This window comes from Prionailurus bengalensis, chromosome C1 (assembly GCF_016509475.1).
Source record: "Prionailurus bengalensis isolate Pbe53 chromosome C1, Fcat_Pben_1.1_paternal_pri, whole genome shotgun sequence".
NCBI lineage: Eukaryota > Metazoa > Chordata > Mammalia > Carnivora > Felidae > Prionailurus > Prionailurus bengalensis.
Window position 1 is genome coordinate 139474579 of NC_057345.1, and position 19666 is coordinate 139494244.

A 19666-nucleotide genomic window follows, 5' to 3' on the forward strand; every position below is an offset into this window, starting at 1 on the left:
CCCTTCCCCCGTTCTCTCTGTCTCTCAAAAATGAATAATTTTTTTAAAGGGAAATCTGGGAATCAGATATGCACAGTGGGCTTTGAAAAGCTCCAAAATATTTCTAGGGATCTAGAAGGCCACACGGTGGTGTAGGGCTGTATGCATCTCTCAGAAAAAGTAAAAGGCCCTATTTCTCATTTCTAGCCCAACCTGAGACCCAGTGCAAACAGGAAGTGAAGGCTAAGGCAGACTTATAAGATGCCAGAGCACTGAAGGCATACTCAACACAAACACACACAGAGTCTCTTGGCAAAATCTTGGACACTTATTGTTTCAAGACTTATAAAAAAGTCATCCTGCAATTATTAGCTGACCACTAAGCTCACCAAGCAGAGACGTCAATATATATATATATATGTGTGTGTATATATATATATATATATATATATATACACACACATATATATATATATAACAAAAAATATTAATTTTACAGAATTAGTCTAGGAAAGTCACTAAAAACAACAACAACAACAACAAATAGCAACAACAATAACCCCTGTGGTATGAAGGTACCACATTATATTGCATAAAAATTTCAGTTTACAAGAACAAAAAATAATTACAAGACTTGCTAAGACACAGGAAGTTATGGCCCATATACAGTGGAAAAAGCAGTTAATACATACTACCCCTGAGGAATCTTAGATGTTAAGCTTACTAGGCAAAGAATTAAAATCAGCCACTATAAACATGTTTAAAGAGCTAAAGGAAATCATAGCTAAGGAATTAAAGAGAAATATGAGAAAGATGACTTAGAGAATATCAGGGTGCCTGGGAGGATCAGTAGGTTAAGCATTCGACTTTGGTTCAGGTCATGATGTCAGGTTTGTGAGTTCAAGACCCACATCAGGCTCCATGCTAACAGCTCAGACTCTGGAGCCTGCTTCAAATTCTGTCTCTGTCTCTCTCTCTGCTCCTCCCTTGTTCATGCTCTCTCTTTCTCTGTCAAAATAAACATTAAAAAAATAGAATAAAGAATATCAACTATATATATATACACATATACATATATACACATATATATACTATATATATATACATGTATATGTATACATATTTATATATATAAATATAAGTATATATTTATATATAAGTATATAAATATAAGTATGTATATAAATATATACATAAATAAATAAATAAATTTTGAGCTGGCAAAAGTAGAATTAGCAAACTTGAATATAGGTCAATAGAGACTGTCCAGTCTGAGAAACAGAAAGATTTGTGGGAAAGAATAGACCCTCACAGATTTGCAGAACATCATCAGAAGTACCAGTATATGCATAATGGGAGTCTCAGAAGAAAAGAGAGAGAAAGAGACAGAAGAATATTTGAAGAAACAGTGGACAGACATTTCGCAAATTTGATGAAAAACATTAATCTGTAGATCCAGGAAGTTCAACAAACTCAAAGTATGATGAACATAAAGAGATCCATTCTCTTACATATATAAATGATAGTCACACTTCAAAAGACAAAGAGTAAAAACACATTTTTGTTTGTAATGCTTTTCTTCTTTTATATGAATTAAAAGATACATGCATGAATTATAAAACTTTGTTAATGGACATTAATACATAAGAATATAATTTATATGATAATAATAACACCAAAAATGGGGAGCAGAAAGGAACTAAAGCAAAGTTTTTGTGTATTATTGTAATTAGGTTGGTATTAATCTGAAGTAGATTGTTTTAAGATAGTATGTTAATTGCAATCCCCATGGAAACCACTAAGAAAATTAACTCCAATAATGTAATAGAAGAAACAACAAGAGAATTGAAATTGTACACTGGAAGATATCTAACACGGAAGAATGCAGTGATTGAGAAGGAAAAAACATAATACATAGAACACAAATAACAAAATGATAAAAGTCCTACCTTACCAGCAATTACATTAAATGTGAAAAGATTAAGCACTTGAATCAAAAGATGGAGATTGGCAAAATGTATTTTGAAAAAATGACCCAACTGTATGCTGGCTATAAAAGACACACATTTGACTTAAGAAGCAAAGAGTTTGAAAGTAAAAGAATGGGGAATAGTCTCTTTGGTTATTGTAATAGAGACCCAGTAACTAAAAGAGACCTAAAATAGGTATAATGGTATCAAACAAAATAGACTTCAAAACAAAACTGATGACTTGGGTCAAAGAAGGGCATTTTATAATAAAAAGTGGGTCAATTCATCAGGATGGCATATCAATTCTGAATACATACCCACCTAGCAGCAGAACTCCAAAGTATGCAAAGTAAAAGTTTACAGAATTGAATAAATGGACAATTAAAAAATAACAGTGAGACATCAATGCCCCATTTCTAATAATGGATAGAACATAAAGAGAGAAGACCAAGAAGAAAATATAAAAGTGTATCACCAATATAAGCCAACTAGACCTAACAAACATCTATAGGACAGTTTACCCAACAGCAACAGAATTCACATTCTTCCCAAGTGCTCGTGGAATAATTCTCCAGGATAGGCCATATGTTAGATCATATAACAAGCTGCAATAAATGTAAAATAATTGAAATCAGACAATGTATGTTCTCCAACATCAATGGATTGATATTAAAAATCAATAACAGAAGGTAATCTTGTATGTCAAGTATACTTCACTAAATAAATACCAAAAAAATTAACATAAAATAATTTTGTACATTTACAAACATGTGGAAATTAAACAACACTCTTCTAAACACCAAAGGGTGAAAAAAATCACAGGGGAAGTTAGAATATATTTATTTTATAATCATGTACATATTTTAATATTGTGTTATTAGGTATATTTAAATTTGTTTATATTCCAGTTGATTCTTCATTATTCGGAAACACTGTTTTTCTACAGTAATACTTTTTGCTTTAGAGTTTGCTTTGCCTGATATGAGTACAGCTACACCATTTTCCTTTGGTTATCATTTCACATTATATCTTTCATATTATTACTTCTAATCTTCAATAGTCCTTATATATAAGGCATATCTTTTTTTTTTTTAATTTTTTTTTTCAACGTTTATTTATTTTTGGGACAGAGAGAGACAGAGCATGAATGGGGGAGGGGCAGAGAGAGAGGGAGACACAGAATCGGAAACAGGCTCCAGGCTCCGAGCCATCAGCCCGGAGCCTGACGTGGGGCTCGAACTCACGGACCGCGAGATCGTGACCTGGCTGAAGTCGGACGCTTAACCGACTGCGCCACCCAGGCGCCCCATATAAGGCATATCTTTCATGAGCAGTATATGGTTGGTTATTGTTTCTCTGTCCACTTTGACCATCTTTGTCATTTAATTGGAATATTAATCCAAGTACTTAAGTGTAATTATTGATGTATTTAGGTTTAAATCTACTTTTTTTTACTATATATTTCCTATTGTATCATCTTCTTTTGGATTAATCAAATGTTAATTATACCATTTGCCCCATGTTAGCTTGTTAGTGATATATATATATGTGTGTTAGCTTGTTAGTGATATATTTTTTTATTTTATTAGTCACCCTAAAATAAGAAATGCCAAGATTCATTCTTTGTTCATTGCATTCTACTTTAAGTTTGTGCTTTTATGACTTCTTGGATAATACTTTTAGTGTTGTCACATATATTGATTCTATACTTATTTTAAGTCCCACAGTGATTTACTTACTATTATTTGCATTTATTTACCCTTCTCTATGTTAATTTTTTTCCTGCAGTGCTGTGTTTAAACCTGAAAAAATCCCTTTAAGACTCTCTTTTAGTGTAGGTCTACTAGAAACAAATTTTCTCTGCTTTTGTTTGCCTGAAAATGAATTTATTTCACATTCTTTTCTGCTGAGTATATTTGTAGGTATAGAATTCTTGGTTGGCAGTTTTGGTCTTTTCAGAATTTCAAGAATGTCATTCCATTGTCTTCTGGATTCCATGGTTTCTATTAAAAAGTCAGCTGAAGTCTTTGTTGCTTAAAAAGTTTTTCTCTACTTTTGATATTTTCCTTTTATTGTTGTTTTTTGGATGTTTGATTATAATACTCTGGGTGTAGCTTCCTTGTATTTATCCTAAATACAGTTTGTGGAACTTTTTGAATTCATGACCTGCTATCTTTCATCAGTTTTGTAAAATTAGTTGCCAGTAGATTTGAAATGTTGCTTTTGTTCCATTTATGCTTTCCTATTCTTCTGGGACTCTAATTACTGGTATATCAAACTTTTTAAAAATTTTTATTTATTTTGAGAAGGGCGAAGGGCAGAGAGACAGGGAGAGAGAATCCTAAGCTGACACTGACAGTGTGGAGCCCGACGTGGGGCTCGAACTCATGACCCATGAGATCATGGCCTGAGCTAAAATCAAGAGTTGGTTGCTTAACTAAATGAGCCACCCAGTCTCTCCTGTTATATCAGACTTTTAAATATTGTTTCACATAACTCATATTTTCTCTTCTGTGGTTTTTATTCCTCTTAATCTTTATACTTAAACTTGAATATTTTATACTTCTCTCTTAGTTTACTTTTACTATTCTCTCTGATGTGCCTAATCTGTTATTAACTCATCTTTCAATTTGTTTTAGTTCTTGTAACTTTCGGTTCTAGCATTTCTGTTTGGTCCTGTTTTTTACGTGCTTGGCAATTTTTAAATTGGATGGTAAACATCATGTGTGAAAAATTGCAAAGATTCTACATGAAGTTATCTTTTATCCTGAAAGGATTCGATATGCTCCAGTCATATAACATATGGACTGAGCACATTACTCAAGTCAATGCTGGGTTTCATATTTTGTTAGCCTTATTGATTTTCAGTTTGTTCTAACTCTTAAAATATAGCCTTTAATTTTTAAGAAGTAGCCTTCTTGGATTCTCTTCTGAAATCCTGAGGTGTTTACTTAGGCTCTAGCACCTTGGTGGTTTCTAAATTTTCATCTCTGTCTCCCAAGGTTTCCAAGGCTGTGAAAATCTCTGCTCAGCTATTTAACATCCAAGCTGTTCCTTTGCACTTAGTTTCTCTGCATTTTACCCTGCACAGTTTAGGAGTCAGCACATGCCTTGAGGGGACATTGTACATAAGTTTGGGCTTGCTCCTCTATGGTTTTCTCAATTCATGTATCTTAGTCTCTCAAGTCACAATCACCTTGGTAGCCTCAAACTACAGCATCTGTCTCCCTAACCCAGTGAGATTGCCATAAGCCCAGGCTGACACTTCTTCTTAGCTTCTATTACCCATGCCAAGAATCTGCCAATACACAAGTGAAAAGCTGAGGTGAATGTGGGGCTCAATTCATTACAGTTTTTTCCTCTCTGGGATCTTGGATTCCCTAGTACTGGCTTCCTTAGTTCTTCTCTGGTGACTCCAAATAGTTGTTGTATATATTATTTTTAAATGGTTGTTCTCAACAGGAGAGTTAAAATATTACAAGCTATTCTATCATAGCTGAAGTGGAAGTTGAATCATTCACTTTTAATTTGCAATTTTCCATAATCTCTACTTTCAATATAGTCTTTCATTTGTGGTTTTAAAACTGCAGAGTTAAAACTGAGTCAGAAAAAGTATGTACCTGGGTGAACTTGAAATAAGAAAAATGAGTCAGGGAGGCATTTATTCAAATATTAAATAAAATCTGTACAATTGCTATTTTTCTATGGTTAGTCTAAATAACAAAGGGAAAATGGATTCCTGAATTATGTAGGTGTTAGTCTAATACTGCAAATTCAGCATTCTGTGTATTACAGGTCTAATGTCAGTATTGAACAACAAAATTAAAACACTCTATTGGTTTTATAAGTATAAAATATAGTGCCTTTCTGTAACATATATTTTGTATTACTTTTTGAATTCATAACATATATTTTCTCTCTACAGAAAGGTAAGTCCGACGCTTCAGTATGTAAGTTGTTTTTATTTATTTTTTATTTTTTATTTGTTTTCAAGTGTAAGAAATAGGTCTCTTTACTATGTTGTGTAGGTCTTCTGGATGGGACATGCTCCATTTAGAGCTCAGTTTCCTGCTTGGAGGGACAATTAATATGCTTACTACTTGAGAAACAGCATGGCTCATTGGACTAAGCTTTGAGTCAGTAGTTTGGAGTTATAATCCTACTTCTACTACTGATTCGATTTATGTCCCTGGGCAAAACATTTAACCTCTGCATTTGTTCACCTAAAAAATGGGATAAAATGATCACTTATTTGAAAGAGTAGGTAGTAATAACTAATTTTGAATATAAAGAAATGCATACAATATATTTTGACCAGTTAAAATTACTACAAGTGTTCCTACAATTCAGTTCCCCCCAAAGCCTCAGTATTGCTTTGATTAAAATTCTTCTGATCTAAGTTAAAATGAAGCACAATAAAGTGCAGCTAAGTGTTTTAATTTGCATGCTTAAACAGATGGGAAAAATCCAGTGTCGTTTAGCCTGAGAAAACAAAAATTTTTTAGAAATAAAGAGAAAAATAATTTTTCTTTACCCATTGTTTTTTTAATTGTAAGGAGTATTATTTGTCATACACATGTATTATTCTCTATTGCCTCAGTGCAAAAATTCACTTTTACACACAATAACAATAAACTTACATCCACTCTTTTCATTTTCTTATAATTCTCTAGAATGGAATTGTAATAATAATTACCGTTAAATTTTATGATAATTTTATCTCAGCACAGATTTTTTTAAAAATGCTCTCACCATATCATAAAAAGGAGCAAATATTCGGATAGTTCCTTTGCCTGGTACTTTATCTTGCTTTGCATAATATACGCTTTTGAAAAAATGTAAAGATAATCTTTTTTTTTTTTTAATACAGAGGAATTTTCAAAATACTTGTATTTAGGAAAGGTGCCATTGAAAGGAAGCCTTAAAAAGAATGCCTTTAAAAATTTAATAAATCACCCTCAATTTTTTTTCACAAATTTGAGTTTAATTTAAAATAGAGGACAATAAGTTGACTTTCTTTACCATGTATCTCTTTATAACTATTTCTAGTGCACTGGTACTAGACTGAGACTAATTTTTTTCTAATCTATGAAATGGCAATAATATCATCAAGGCTACCTATTTAACAAAGTTGTAATGAAAATCAAGTAAGTATGTATAACAAAACACTTTGAAAACCATTTGTCTTGTTGGAGATAACATTGAGGAATGCTGTCCTCTAATAGCCTCCAAGAAAGATCTCTGTATTCTTGAGGTCTTAATGTTTTTACTCCCTTGTCTAATATTTGTCACCATTCTAAGTAGCTTCCACCTCCTTAGAAATGACCCATTCAGCTCACTGATGTTTTAACATCCAATTTTGAATCCACTGCCAGTCACAATTTTTTTCTATCACTGCATTGGTAACTCCTTGGCCACTGTCATCACAGACACAACTCCCCTCCAAAACCTTGAATTCTTATTCTTAGATAATAGTTCCTATCCTAGTTCACTTGCTTAAATATCAGCCAGAAGGCAATGAGTCCAAATGGTGTCAGCCTTCTAATCCATTGCTCCTATCACAACTCTACCCACAACAGCCTCTTCTAGATTGCATTTTCTCCTGTCCAACTCAAATTCCATTATTCAGTGTTTCAATACAATTCCTATAACTTTCTTGTTTTTCTTTTACTCAAAAATCACTTACTTAACAAACCCAACCAAGGTAGAACTCAATCATCTGTATGACATCTTTCTCAGTTTTTATCTCATCTCTCTGGCTGTTACTTTTTCATCCCCTTTCCTGGCTCTTTATCTTCCATTTGCTAAATTTCTTCTCTCTGTCCCCTCTCTACTTAAACACTTTTATTCATTCCCATGGACTTAAATACCTTTTATGTGCTGATAATTCCTAAATTTGTATCTGTAGGATTGCCCGTTCCGTGAAACTTCAGTCACATCCAAATGCTTACTTACTTTACATCTCTATTCAGATGTCTTGCAGTCATCTCAGATTTAACATTTTCAAAATTGAGTTCTTTCATTATTCATCTCTCTGCTTCCTTTTCTATATCCCTCCCTCTAAATCTTCACCATCTCAACCAATGACACTATCTCTGCTCCTTTGCTTAAGAAAAAAGTAGCAGTCATCCAATTCATCAGTAAATCCTGTTGATTCTTCTTCCAAATTATATCTTGAATCTGTCTGCTTCTTTCCATATTAGTTCATAGTACCATACTCTCTTGCCTGACTTACTGTGACACCTTTCTCACTGGTCTCTGCTTTCTTTGGTAATTTCTTACAACCTGTTCTCCATATAAGAGCAAGAATAATCTTTAAAGACCTAAGCTAGAACTCCCTTACTTAAAACTGCCCAATGGATTGATGCTTCACATTGAATAAAATCCAAGGACTTTATTTCTGTCTATAAGATATTGCATGGTCTGGGGCCTGAATTCCTGTTTCTCCTTATTCATACCAATGTCTTCATAGCCATGAGATCCTCTTTTCAATTTCTGGAATACATTATAGGCTTTGTACATACTGTTCCTCCTTAACTAGCTCGATTCATGGCTATCTCCTTTTCGTCTTGTGGGTTCAGTTTAAATACGACTTCCTTAGTAGGTCCTTCCTGATTTATTCTAAATAATGCCTTTTTTCCTCTCCAGTTCCACCACTCTTCCTTATCTCAGCACCCTGTCTGCTTTTATACATAATCTTTCCCACTTGACAATTACTTGTTTACTTGCTATTTTTCCATCTTCCTTATGATACTGTAAGCTCAATGAGGGAAGAGATGATATCCACTTCTTTTATCATTATACAACCAACACCTAGGACAGATCCTGTAGCTAATAATTACTTGTGGAATAAATGAATACCACAGACAAAGATGGACAATGTGATGAAAATGACTGATTCTTATGCAGTCTTGCATTAGAGACAATTTTAGGGCCATAACCATCAAAGCTTTATTTAAGATCTTAAACATTTGTTAAAATGGATGGAAAGCACTATTTTTGAGACAGAGTCTTAGGTATATAGCCTATTTTCCACTTCAGTCCTTTCAAATGATCTATGGTGATTTTCCCATCTATGAGACTTTTATAAAATACAATAAAACTAAATTGCTAAAAACATGAAATAAAAAAATAACAAAATATAAGCCCAATTATTTTTAACTTCCACAGACTTAACATAAGTTTCTATAAAACTTTTTAATTGAATGTTGTCAATGTCTATGCCAATTGCATTGAAGATCATAACAAAGAGTTTGAGCCAACGCTGGTTTGAGAACTGCATTTTTGAGTAGTGTTGTTTTACTCCAACTTGAATGAATGACTGGAGTCATTGGGATTGATTTATTCACTATATCTCAAAGCTCATCTAGCCTTTGTTATAGAAAGAGGAGTTGAAAACCATTAGAAGTAAAATAGAAAACAAAATAAAAGCCATAAGATGTATAACATAGGCATACAATTTAGAAATAAAAGTTAGAAAATTAGTTGAAAAAAAGTTATAAAACAGAAAACTAAGTCCCTGTAGTCATGAATATAAATTGGAGGGTGGGAAAATACCTCTGGATTTTGAAGGACACGAGAGTGGGAGAAAAGTCAAAATTTACCCTCGGGATGTTACACAAGAACCAATTGGTTGTTGAGGATTCTATTACTACTGGTTAGTATAGCCTTTTTATCAAAGTGCTGGATACATTATTTCCACCACAGCTAGTATTTCCTAACTCTCCTAACTCATTTTCCTGCCTTAAAATATTCTGCCTTCATGTTTTGTCCCACGTCCATTCCCACATCTATATTCTTCTCATTATTTCCTCCCCTTACACCCCACCATTGACATACTGCAATGCTATGCCTAGATCTAAGTAAAAAGAGAGGAATAGCGGTAGCAAAAGCTAGGATATGGGGAATTTCATTTCCACCTTGAGCATTTAGGGAGAGGAGAATGTTCATAGAAGATATGCTATTATTTGCCTTCCTTTGACTTACCAAGTTACCAAGATTTTCCTCACGTACTATGCTTTACAGCATTGGTATATGAAAAATTCATTACTTATGCCACTTCAGGAACATCCATGTTATCTGAACACAGGAGAAGACTTTTATAGTACCTTTATAGTATACTTTCACATAGTTACACAAATATATACTTTTAGAGTATATCGAAAGCAGCAGAAATATTTTTAAATCCTTCATCTTAGGGAAATTCAACATCCTTCATACTCCAAAGAATTCAGTCATTTTACTCATGATAAAGGAAGAGAGATTTGGCATGTCTATGCTTAATTTATATGTGGCTGTTGGTATGTCCAAAGGCAAGTGAGTACATTACAGTGGGTTTCTTCACAATATATGGCATACCACCCAATCTCAAAGGCACGTTCAAATCTGACCTAATTCAATTCCAGCTCTATTTCAGAGCTGAAGATTTAAACTTACTCCATACCTTTTAGAGCCATATGAGTTTCTAGCATAAAAAATCAATTGTCCTTTATTTTGGAAGCAGTCTATGACACTTGTTTACCTCTGTATCCTCATCTAGCCAACATACACTTGAATTTCTAGATTGAATTGGCCTCTCAAGATTCCTCCAGCTGGGAAAAACTTGCAGTTCAATTCAACTTCTTGTCTGAACTCTGGACTTGAAATTCCAGCATTAGAGTGAATAGAAGACCAGGTCTCAGGCATGGAGATTGAGTGGTGTTAGCTAAAGATGTTTAATACATAATTATCTAATGCTCTGGCAGACCAGAATTCATGTTTCCTTTCCCTTTCTTCTCCTTCCTTCCTTTCTTCCTCAGTTTGTGCAGATTGCACTGTTAGGGAGGTGTTGGATATGTAGATTAACAAAAAAGTGATTGTAGAAATAGGAAAGAAAGAGGGGCAGTAGGGTTAGCTGCAGCTACCTTTGTCTTCTTTTTAACCTTTGGAATTCCAGTGGGAATTAGTCACATTCTCTCATGTCTTACTAGGTTAAATTATTTTTGAATTTTTAAAAATATACAGAGGATGGGGGATTTTAGGAACAAAATAGGTAACTACTGTTACTGGATATTAATAACTTCTCGCATGGGGTTAAACTCTTTATTAGAGAAGAATAGTCTTCTAGTGAGTACGTGGACTTGTTGCTCCTCTTTCATACTACAGAAAAATAATTTCCATCTTCTCTTACATTCTTTTACTGGCAAATTTAGGTGGTTAGATAAGGAATATATTTTCAAGTTTTAGTCCTATTACTGGTTATTCCAGTTATTCCACTTGCTCTGATTTCACAATTCAAGAAATATGGAAGTGATGCAGAGATAAGACAACAGTGAGGCCTGATCCAGGGTATAACCGACATCAAATTCCTGAATGAATTAAATACACTCTTCGCTTCCAGAAACATTAGTGGCAACTTTTAGTGCAACTAGAGAATGCAAGAAGGTTTATATTTATTTCTCTGACCAGCTCATAAAGTTCAGAGAATTATATAATATGAGATCATTTAGACACCCTGAAGACCAACTTGGGACTTTTCTTAACTCTTGCACAATATCAGTCAAATTCTGAGCACCACAACTTGAGAACTGGAAATCTTGGAGAGAGTTTAAAGAGTCACAATAATTACTAATAACCTTGACAAGTTGTAGAAATGGGCAGATAATTACAGGATGAACTTAATAGACAGAAATATAGAGTAATTTAGAGGAAGAGAAAAATAAAACACTATGAATACAAGGGAGAAGGCTTGGCTTTGTGGGAAAAATGTGGGAATCAGTAAACCACCAGTAAAACATGAGTTAGACGTACAGTACAGTTGCTTTATTATTCTTTATTAATAAACCCCCAAATTTATAGAGTACACGCAAGAATATTGCACTTAAGAAAAAGGCAATAATCCCCTAGTCACCCATACAATTATACACCTATCACATGCTAGACACTTTGAGTGCAGGCATAAAATGGAGAAGACGTAAGATTCCTACCTTCACGGAGCTCGCTAAAGTGTGGTAAATGAGAAAGGTAGTACCTTGAATACTGTTTTAAGTTTGTATTTTGTAGCCAACTTCAAGTATAGCAAATACTGTGAGTTCCTTGAGGTAGGGATCCTGTTTTTGCATTTAGGATCCATTCCGTGCCTCTAGCACAGCACCTTGTAAGCCATCAACTCGTATTAAGGGGTAAAAATAAGTCCTAAAAGAACTAAAATTTGAAAAAGTAAATACTTGTCTGACCATCAAATATGTCGATCGAAATCAGATTTCCTCTTCGGCACATAATAAGTATTTGCGAACCTATTACGTGGAGAAGAGTTCTCAACACAATGCTTTGTGTATAAAAGGGATGGTGGGAATGCACTCAAATTGCACACGGTGATAACTGCCATGGATATCCTGACCGGGTTGACAGCCCATCCTCCACGAGTTTTTTCCCTTCTTTTCTTTTTTAGCCAAAAGACAAAACGCTTAAGCAGTAGCTACAGGGTTGGGACGCGGAGCTAACACTGGGGGCACAGACACCAGCTCGCGCGCACTGAGCTCCGCTCGGACTGGTTCACCCCGGCTTCCCCCGCGCCTCCGTGCGGACGAGGCGTCCCCCCAGAGGAAAGACAAGGTGCCGCAGACGCCCGTCGGAGTCACTGGCCACCCGCCCTGCCTCAGGCTCCTGTTCCTCTTGGGCTCCCACTGATCTTGTGAATGTACGCTCCAAAGAGACCAGCGGGGTGCGCGAGTAGAAAACCAGGCGCTCCAGGTCCCCGATCGCATCCAGTCACCCACCCACTCGAGCCCCGCAGCCCAGCAGGCCCAGCAGGCCGGACGCCGAGGCCTCGCGGTAACGAGCCTCCATCCGCCCCGCCTCCTCGCCCTCCAGCCGGCCCCGCCCTCGCACTCACCCCTCCCCCGCTCCCGCCTCGCTTCCCCGACAATCTCCTCGCGCTCCCGGCCCGGCACGCGCGCTGCGCCCGGCCGCCGCTGCCGCCGCCGCCGTCGCCGCCGCCGCGGCGGAGCGTTTCTCCGCGGTGCCTGGCTTCCAGCTTCGGGCCGGAACCGGAAGTCTGGGGGGCGGGGCCGGCGGAGGCCAGGGGACCGAAAACGCGGCCGAGCCCGGAGCCCGGAGCCGGAGCCAGAGCCTGGACCAGAACTTGGCCGCCGCTTGCACCGCTGCCGCCGCCGCCGCCCGCTGCTCCTTCCCCACGCCGCAGCTGCCTCGGCCGCCACGGCCGTGAGCTCGGCCGTCAGTGGTCCGCGGACTTTGGGTGTCCGGGTTGAAGGTCGGTCCGGACGTCGGACCCAGCTCGGTTCCCGGACTGTCCGGGCGGCAGCGGACGCCGCCGCCTCCTCGTCGCCTCAGCCTGGCGTTTTGTTCCGAGAGACCCAAGAGGCGAGCGGAGCTGACAGTGATTTTGACAGTGATTTAAACCCGCTTTTGTTGTTGTTGGCTTTTCGTTGTTTGGTTTTGTGTGTTGTGCGTGTGTGTGGCGGTTTTTCCCCCGTGGTGCATTTTTTTTTTTTATTGTTGTGCTCTCTCTTTTTTTTTTTTTTTTTCTTCTTAACCCCGTGAACGTTTTTTTGGTCGGGGCTTCCGAATATGTTTTATGACGGTTGATTTTACACCAGGAGGTTTGTCTCCGAGGAAGACCCAGGGAACTGGATATCTAGCGAGAACTTCCTACGGATTCCTCGGAGCCTCGGGAAAATGGGAGCTGCTGCAAAGTTGGCGTTTGCCGTCTTTCTTATCTCTTGTTCTTCAGGTAGGTGCATGGAGCCCGGCGCGGCGGGGCTGCTGCTGCTGCTGCTGCCGCTGCCGCCGCTGCTGGCGGCCGCGGTTGTTGTTGGCCGAGGTTGTTGTTGGGTCGGCGAGCTCCAGTGGAGCCTGTGGAGGTTTTCCCCGACCCGGAGCCCCTCGGCTGCGACCCCCCAGGTCTGATTGTGATCTGGAAACCTCCGTGAATTTTTCTCGTTTAGAGTTAGGCTGGCGAACTGATAAGAGTGACTGCTCTGTTGTGGAAGTGAGAAAGTCATGGTTTGTGGCCATAACACTGGATGACAGCGCTGGTTGGGTTGCAGTTAAGCCACAGATACCACAAGTGACAATCTATGCAAAGGTTTGAGAACCGAAAGGCGTTTTCTGGAATGTCATTTACTGTGGCATTCTCCAAAATAAGGGTGTTTTATTTTAATCGTCTTTTAATTAGTGCTTCACCAGTGACTATCACGACAGAGATCAAGCCAGTTGTTACTTAATTTTGACCGTGAGAAACAATGCATCATATCAGCAATTTCATCTGGGTCTCCCTTTACGTTTTCTTCAACTTCACTGTCCAGCAGTGTTAAAAATAGTTGTAGTTGTTGTTGTTGGAGTATTAACAATAACCCAGTGCTGGAGAGGTATGCCTCTGTGTGTTGGTAATGTGCTGGCTTTCAACCACCATTTATGTGCTCTTTTCTGGCATAGATTTTGCTTACCTACGGAATACTTATTTTAAACGCGTTGTATTGAAGCATTGTTTTTGGTTTAGAGCAGCCATTTGAGATTGTTCATACTGTCAAATACACTATAATCATAAAATAGGTTTTGCCCAAGGTTGGAAGAGTAATTTGGTCCTTTTATATTTGAAATTTTGATTTTGTGAGAACGTTCTATGCTTGCAACCAGTGGTTGGAAAACTATCTAGTCCTTTGTATTTGAAATTCTGTAAATGAATATATCATCTAGCTCAAAGGTGCAAATGTACATAACAGGAGAGTTTGTTTGATAGATGAAACAATTTTAAAGTCACAATGGACCTGTTTATCATAAAATTCAATATTCAGTTACTAGGTTGTGACAGAATTATAGGGGGGGGAAACGAATTGACAGGTTTCATGGCCATGTCTTTATCTCGTTTGCTACAGGGAAATTAGAGGGTGTTAGTCTTTTCTTTGTGTACCTCTGTGGTGTGTGTGTGTGTCCATCCTCCCAACCCTCCCCCCCCCTTTAATAGAATCTTTTGTAATGTATAGAATTTTGCTGAATGGTACATTTCCTTGTGGTTAATAAATGGATAAAGTCTAGTCTTATGTCTGTAGTGGTATTGATCAGTTCCGGGTGGGCTAAATGTGTTGTGAAATGGCGATCATTGCCAGAGATTAACCAAAGAATCATGTCTGTTTAAATGGAAGAAGGAACATGCTTAAGGCAGGCTGACAGTTCTTTTTGTGCACGGTTTGGGGAGGAAGATAAACAATGGTGTCTCTGAAATGAATGAATACCTTGATAACATTAAACCTTTTGCTTTTGTGACATGACTTAACTGTGTAGTTTTTATTTTTCCCGTAGTACTCTTTATCCTGTGTTCCTGTATGTTCTGGTTGGTAAACTCCTCTTGTTCAAATCCCTTTCTCTGATCTCCTGCCCTTGAGGAGGAGGGGCATCATGGCCACTGACCAAGGAATTGTGGACATTATTCCCTCCCAAACCCACCTGAGTCACACTAATTGGTGAAGGAGGTTATTCTTGAGCAGTCTCAAGGTATTACTTCTGGAAAAGCACGCTGTCGATACAGATCTTACAGCTTCCTCTGCTTGGTTTGGAAGTAAAAAGAATTGAGCATTAGTTTTTTTGTAGGATCGTTTTAACTGGGCCAAGAGGTTAATAACTAAAATTTTAAAATACAGTAATTTTGTTGCTCTAGAGCATATATATATATATATATATAGCACACAGAATTACATAAAATTGCTACTGAATATTGTTGCATAGTTTTTTTTTCTAATAAAAATTCCTAGTTGAACTAAAATATAATTCTGCTGAAGATCATTGAAATCATCTGGAAGACTTTAATCCATGTTTATGTATGAAGATTTTAGTACTTAAAATATCTGATTTTTTTAAAAGGCTTTTGTTATGAATCAAATATACTCTAAAAAATTATTATGTTTCTTTTCCTAATTGATTTTTCTGTGTAATATGTAAATTTGGCATGCTGGAAGCATGAGGATGGCTATTTTTATGTGAATTAAAAAATTTTTCAAGTTGTCAGTTTTTAGTTTCTGGATTTTTTTTTTTTTTAAGCAAATGAGAAATGGTGGTAAAGAGCTCTTGTATTTCAGGATTTTTGGATGGACGTTTATTGTTTTCTTTAGTATTTTGTGGACTTTGATTTTTCAGTTTCTATTCTGTGTTATATATACTGGAGACTGATTTTGCAGACTGATTTTGCATATTCTGCGTTCTTGTAGAATATGGCCAAATATGTAATTTCTTTCTGTAATTCCAGGGGAAACATTTTGGAGTTTTTCCTTCATCCTCAAATGCCTTCAGCTTCCTTTTGTATTTGAATTTTTTCATTCTCCTTATCTTTCCTCAGATTCTGTTTCAAAACACAGATCTATTTCTTAGATTTTTATTTGTATGGTTTTAAAGCATTGTGGTTAATTTGTATCTTTCTTCATAATTCCTTAAACTGTGAAGCCGAGTTTAATGCTTGCTCTAGTACTTAGGTTTATCCTACCTAGAATGATGCAGCTATTGTGGTATTTGAATTGTACTGTATAAGTTGAGAATTTGTTTGGATTTCTGTGAGAGCTGAAGGAGTCTGGTCCATATATTCCATGAAATAAGAACTGGAAATAAAGTAATTATCTGCATTTCCTTCACTTCAGTTAGACAATACTGTGTGTGTGTGTGTGTGTGTGTGTGTGTGTGGCCCGTGTGTGTTTCTGTGAGTGAGTGTATGTGCAGTTGGAGGGAGAATTGGCAGTACAGTGAATCTTCTGGGACTCTTCTGAACTTTGGCTAACAAGTGATAGATATTAAATGCTTTGTTTTCTACAGGCAGAATCTCTTAAATCTAGTCTGTGATCAAATTCAAATATAATATATTGGAACATTAAGACCATAAGAGAAACAAAATAAACTCCCTCTCCTACTAATTCATTTTGAATTTTTTTCTAAGACAGTAGTTCTCAAGCTTGGGTGTCTTTTGCTCCTTGCCCCTGCACCTCTCCCCCCAGGGGGCCTTTGAAGACACTTTTCCTTGTCACAATTGTGGGGGAGGGTGTGCTGCTAGCATCTAGTGGGTAAAGGGCAGGGATTCTGCTAATCATCTCATAATGAACAGGACAGCCTTCCGAAGTGAAGGGTTATCTGGCTCAAAATGTCAATAGTATTGACAATAAGAAGGCTTATTTTAAACTTTTCATTTTTGAAAGCATTGGTATATTAGTAAAAGGGCTTTGCTTTCCTCTCCCACGGTCAATCATCCAAATTTTACAAGTACATGTTATTGATCTCCAGGTGACCTTGTATTGAGAGCTTCCATCTTTTATCTTTTAAAATTAGAATGATTATATTAGAGAAACAGACTATAGGTATGCACATTATTTCATCTTATTATACTTTAATGAAAATATTTTGTTGACTTACGAATAAACTCTCCAATCACTTTGCTATGATGGAGAGTCCATGAAGACTGTATATTCATGAATAGGATGAATGATTGGTCAAGGTATCAAGTTTAATTATATTTGCTTTTGATCCAGTAGTGTCTTTGCTATAATAATCGTCTTTAAGGATATTTCCTTTTATCCTTATTAAAATCAGTGTCTGGACTGTGTGGTGGCAACAGGATTATGTGTGAGAGAAAGAGATGAACATGGTGCCTGTAAGTTTCATATGGAAGAAATATGTTTACTGTTAAATGTCTGTGAAAGGTTTCAGAGTATAAATTCAGGGTTTTTTAAAAGGGTATTTCATCTTTTTTAGATAACTTTAATTTGAAGAAATACTTATTTATTTTTGAGAGAGAGAGAGCGTGTGTTGTGTGTGTGTGTGTGTGTGTGCACGCACGCGAGCAGGGGAAAGCAGAGAGAGAGAGAGAGAGAGAGAGAGAGAGAGAGAATTTTAAGCAGGCTCCACACTCTGTGTGGAGCCCAACGTGGACTCCATCTCATGACCCTAAGATCATGACTTGAGCTGAAATCAAGAGTCAGACGCTGGACTGAGCAACCCACGTGCCCCAATTTGAAGAAACTTTTAAAGTAGTTTCTTAATTACATAATTTTCTGAAGAACCATTGGCTTCATGAACCATCCTATTCATGAATATACAGTCTTCATTGGAAGGGTTTTGGTTATCATTAGGCTCATGTAGGGTATACTAATTAATATTCTGTGCTCTATCACAGACCCTTGTCCTTTTTAAGGTTAAAATTTGACCATAATTAATAAGTGCTTACTTTGTTTTGAAATCTGGTTTTAAGGAAGTTAACCAGCCAGGTAAGGATTAAAGTGAAAAAGTTTAAGTAGCACTACACCAGTGAAAGGAAAAATTCTGAAATCTCTCCCACAACAAGTATGCAAATACGCCTTATACTATCTTTGTAACACTTCCCCATACATATATATCTCTGGTACTATTGACATTTTTACCTTTTGGGTTTACCAGACTCCTTGTTTCATGAGAAGTAAAGCATAACTAAACCAAATGAGATTTTAATAATCTCTAAATGTTCCTTTAGATTCTAAAACTATTTTGTTGCTTTTTTACTTTTGTAAGTAGTGTACTCTTATATCTCATCTTTGGTGTCTCAGAAATCTGTGATTTAAATTTGTCTTTTCATGTTCTTTTATGTTGCTACTTGTCAAAGTAAGGTTAGCACTGTTTGATATTGGGGTCACTAGTACTCCTTCCCTTTTTATTCCATATTCTGTAATTTATAATCTCTTCTGTTCCCTTTCCACTTTCTGCCTTCTTTGTTTACTCTCTTCCCGGCCTGCTCCCCACTGTTCCTTCTCTACTTCCCTAAACTATAGGCTGCTTGCTTGTGGAACCCACTTGTTGCTTAGCATCAGGGGTGGCTCAAGAGGGCACACCCATGGTTTAAATGAAAACAGGTTCAATTTAGGATGTTTGAGAATTAACCAGATAGTCTTTTCCACTGTTCTTTAAATTGTTGGTTTCTGGAATACCACACACACACACACACACACACACACACACACACACACACTTACACTTGGGAGTAGTGTTTCTCTCTTGGAATCAAATGACCTGAACTGTAGATTGCTCTTACACCCTTTTTAATATTCTGGTTTTCTTTAACTCTTTGTTTTTTTCAGAAAGTCTGTCTTTTGTTATTATTCATTCATCATCTCTGTTTAAGCCAAAATTTGACCAGACCAGAGAATATATTTATTGCTACAGCTGGGACCACATCAGACTTCCTCTGTGGTAGATTTAATTTTGTTAGGTTATGATAGTCATGTCTAGACAGAACATTGATTTCAAATTGACTATTGAACATGAAAGTTCCAGGAATAGTGTATAGGGGAAGGAGAAGGAGAAGTCAAGAGGTAAGAAAACTACTGTAGATAGCAATTGACTTTCCGTCATTCTCCAACTGGATTTCTGTTAGGCACTTGCGTATACCCAAATGCATCTAGTAGTCACATTTAATAAAGGGATCTAAAGGAAATGTATTGTTGTCTTTGAGGTTCGATTTTTAAAAACTGTTAAACGGTGGGCTTAAAGGAAAAAAATGGGAGGTTCTTACAGATACTGGACAAGAATGTGGTCGTGGTGTCAGTGGACTTTGGTTCTGGTGCCAGCACTGCCACTGTCCAGCTCATTCATCATTTCTCTTACCTGAATTATTGTTGCACTTTTCTAGTTAAGACTACCTAGGTTCTTGTCACTACTTCCTCTTCCATTCCATCCACATATGACTTCCAGATTGATCTCATTAAAAGATAAAT

At 36.9% G+C, this 19666-nt stretch overlaps 1 protein-coding gene across 2 annotated transcripts in view; it reads left to right on the plus strand.

Annotated features, from left to right (window-relative positions):
- Positions 1 to 12294: 12294 nt before the first annotated feature.
- ACVR2A (activin A receptor type 2A) overlaps positions 12295 to 19666 on the plus strand; it is an 82888-nt gene continuing 75516 nt past the window's right edge. Inside the window, exon 1 of one of the 2 annotated variants that reach the window (XM_043576641.1) lies at positions 12295 to 13680. In XM_043576641.1, the coding sequence (XP_043432576.1) occupies positions 13626 to 13680 (55 nt within the window). In that variant the 5' untranslated portion in view covers positions 12295 to 13625. The remainder of the gene's footprint in view (positions 13681 to 19666) is intronic. The other variant, XM_043576640.1, reaches the window with a different exon arrangement.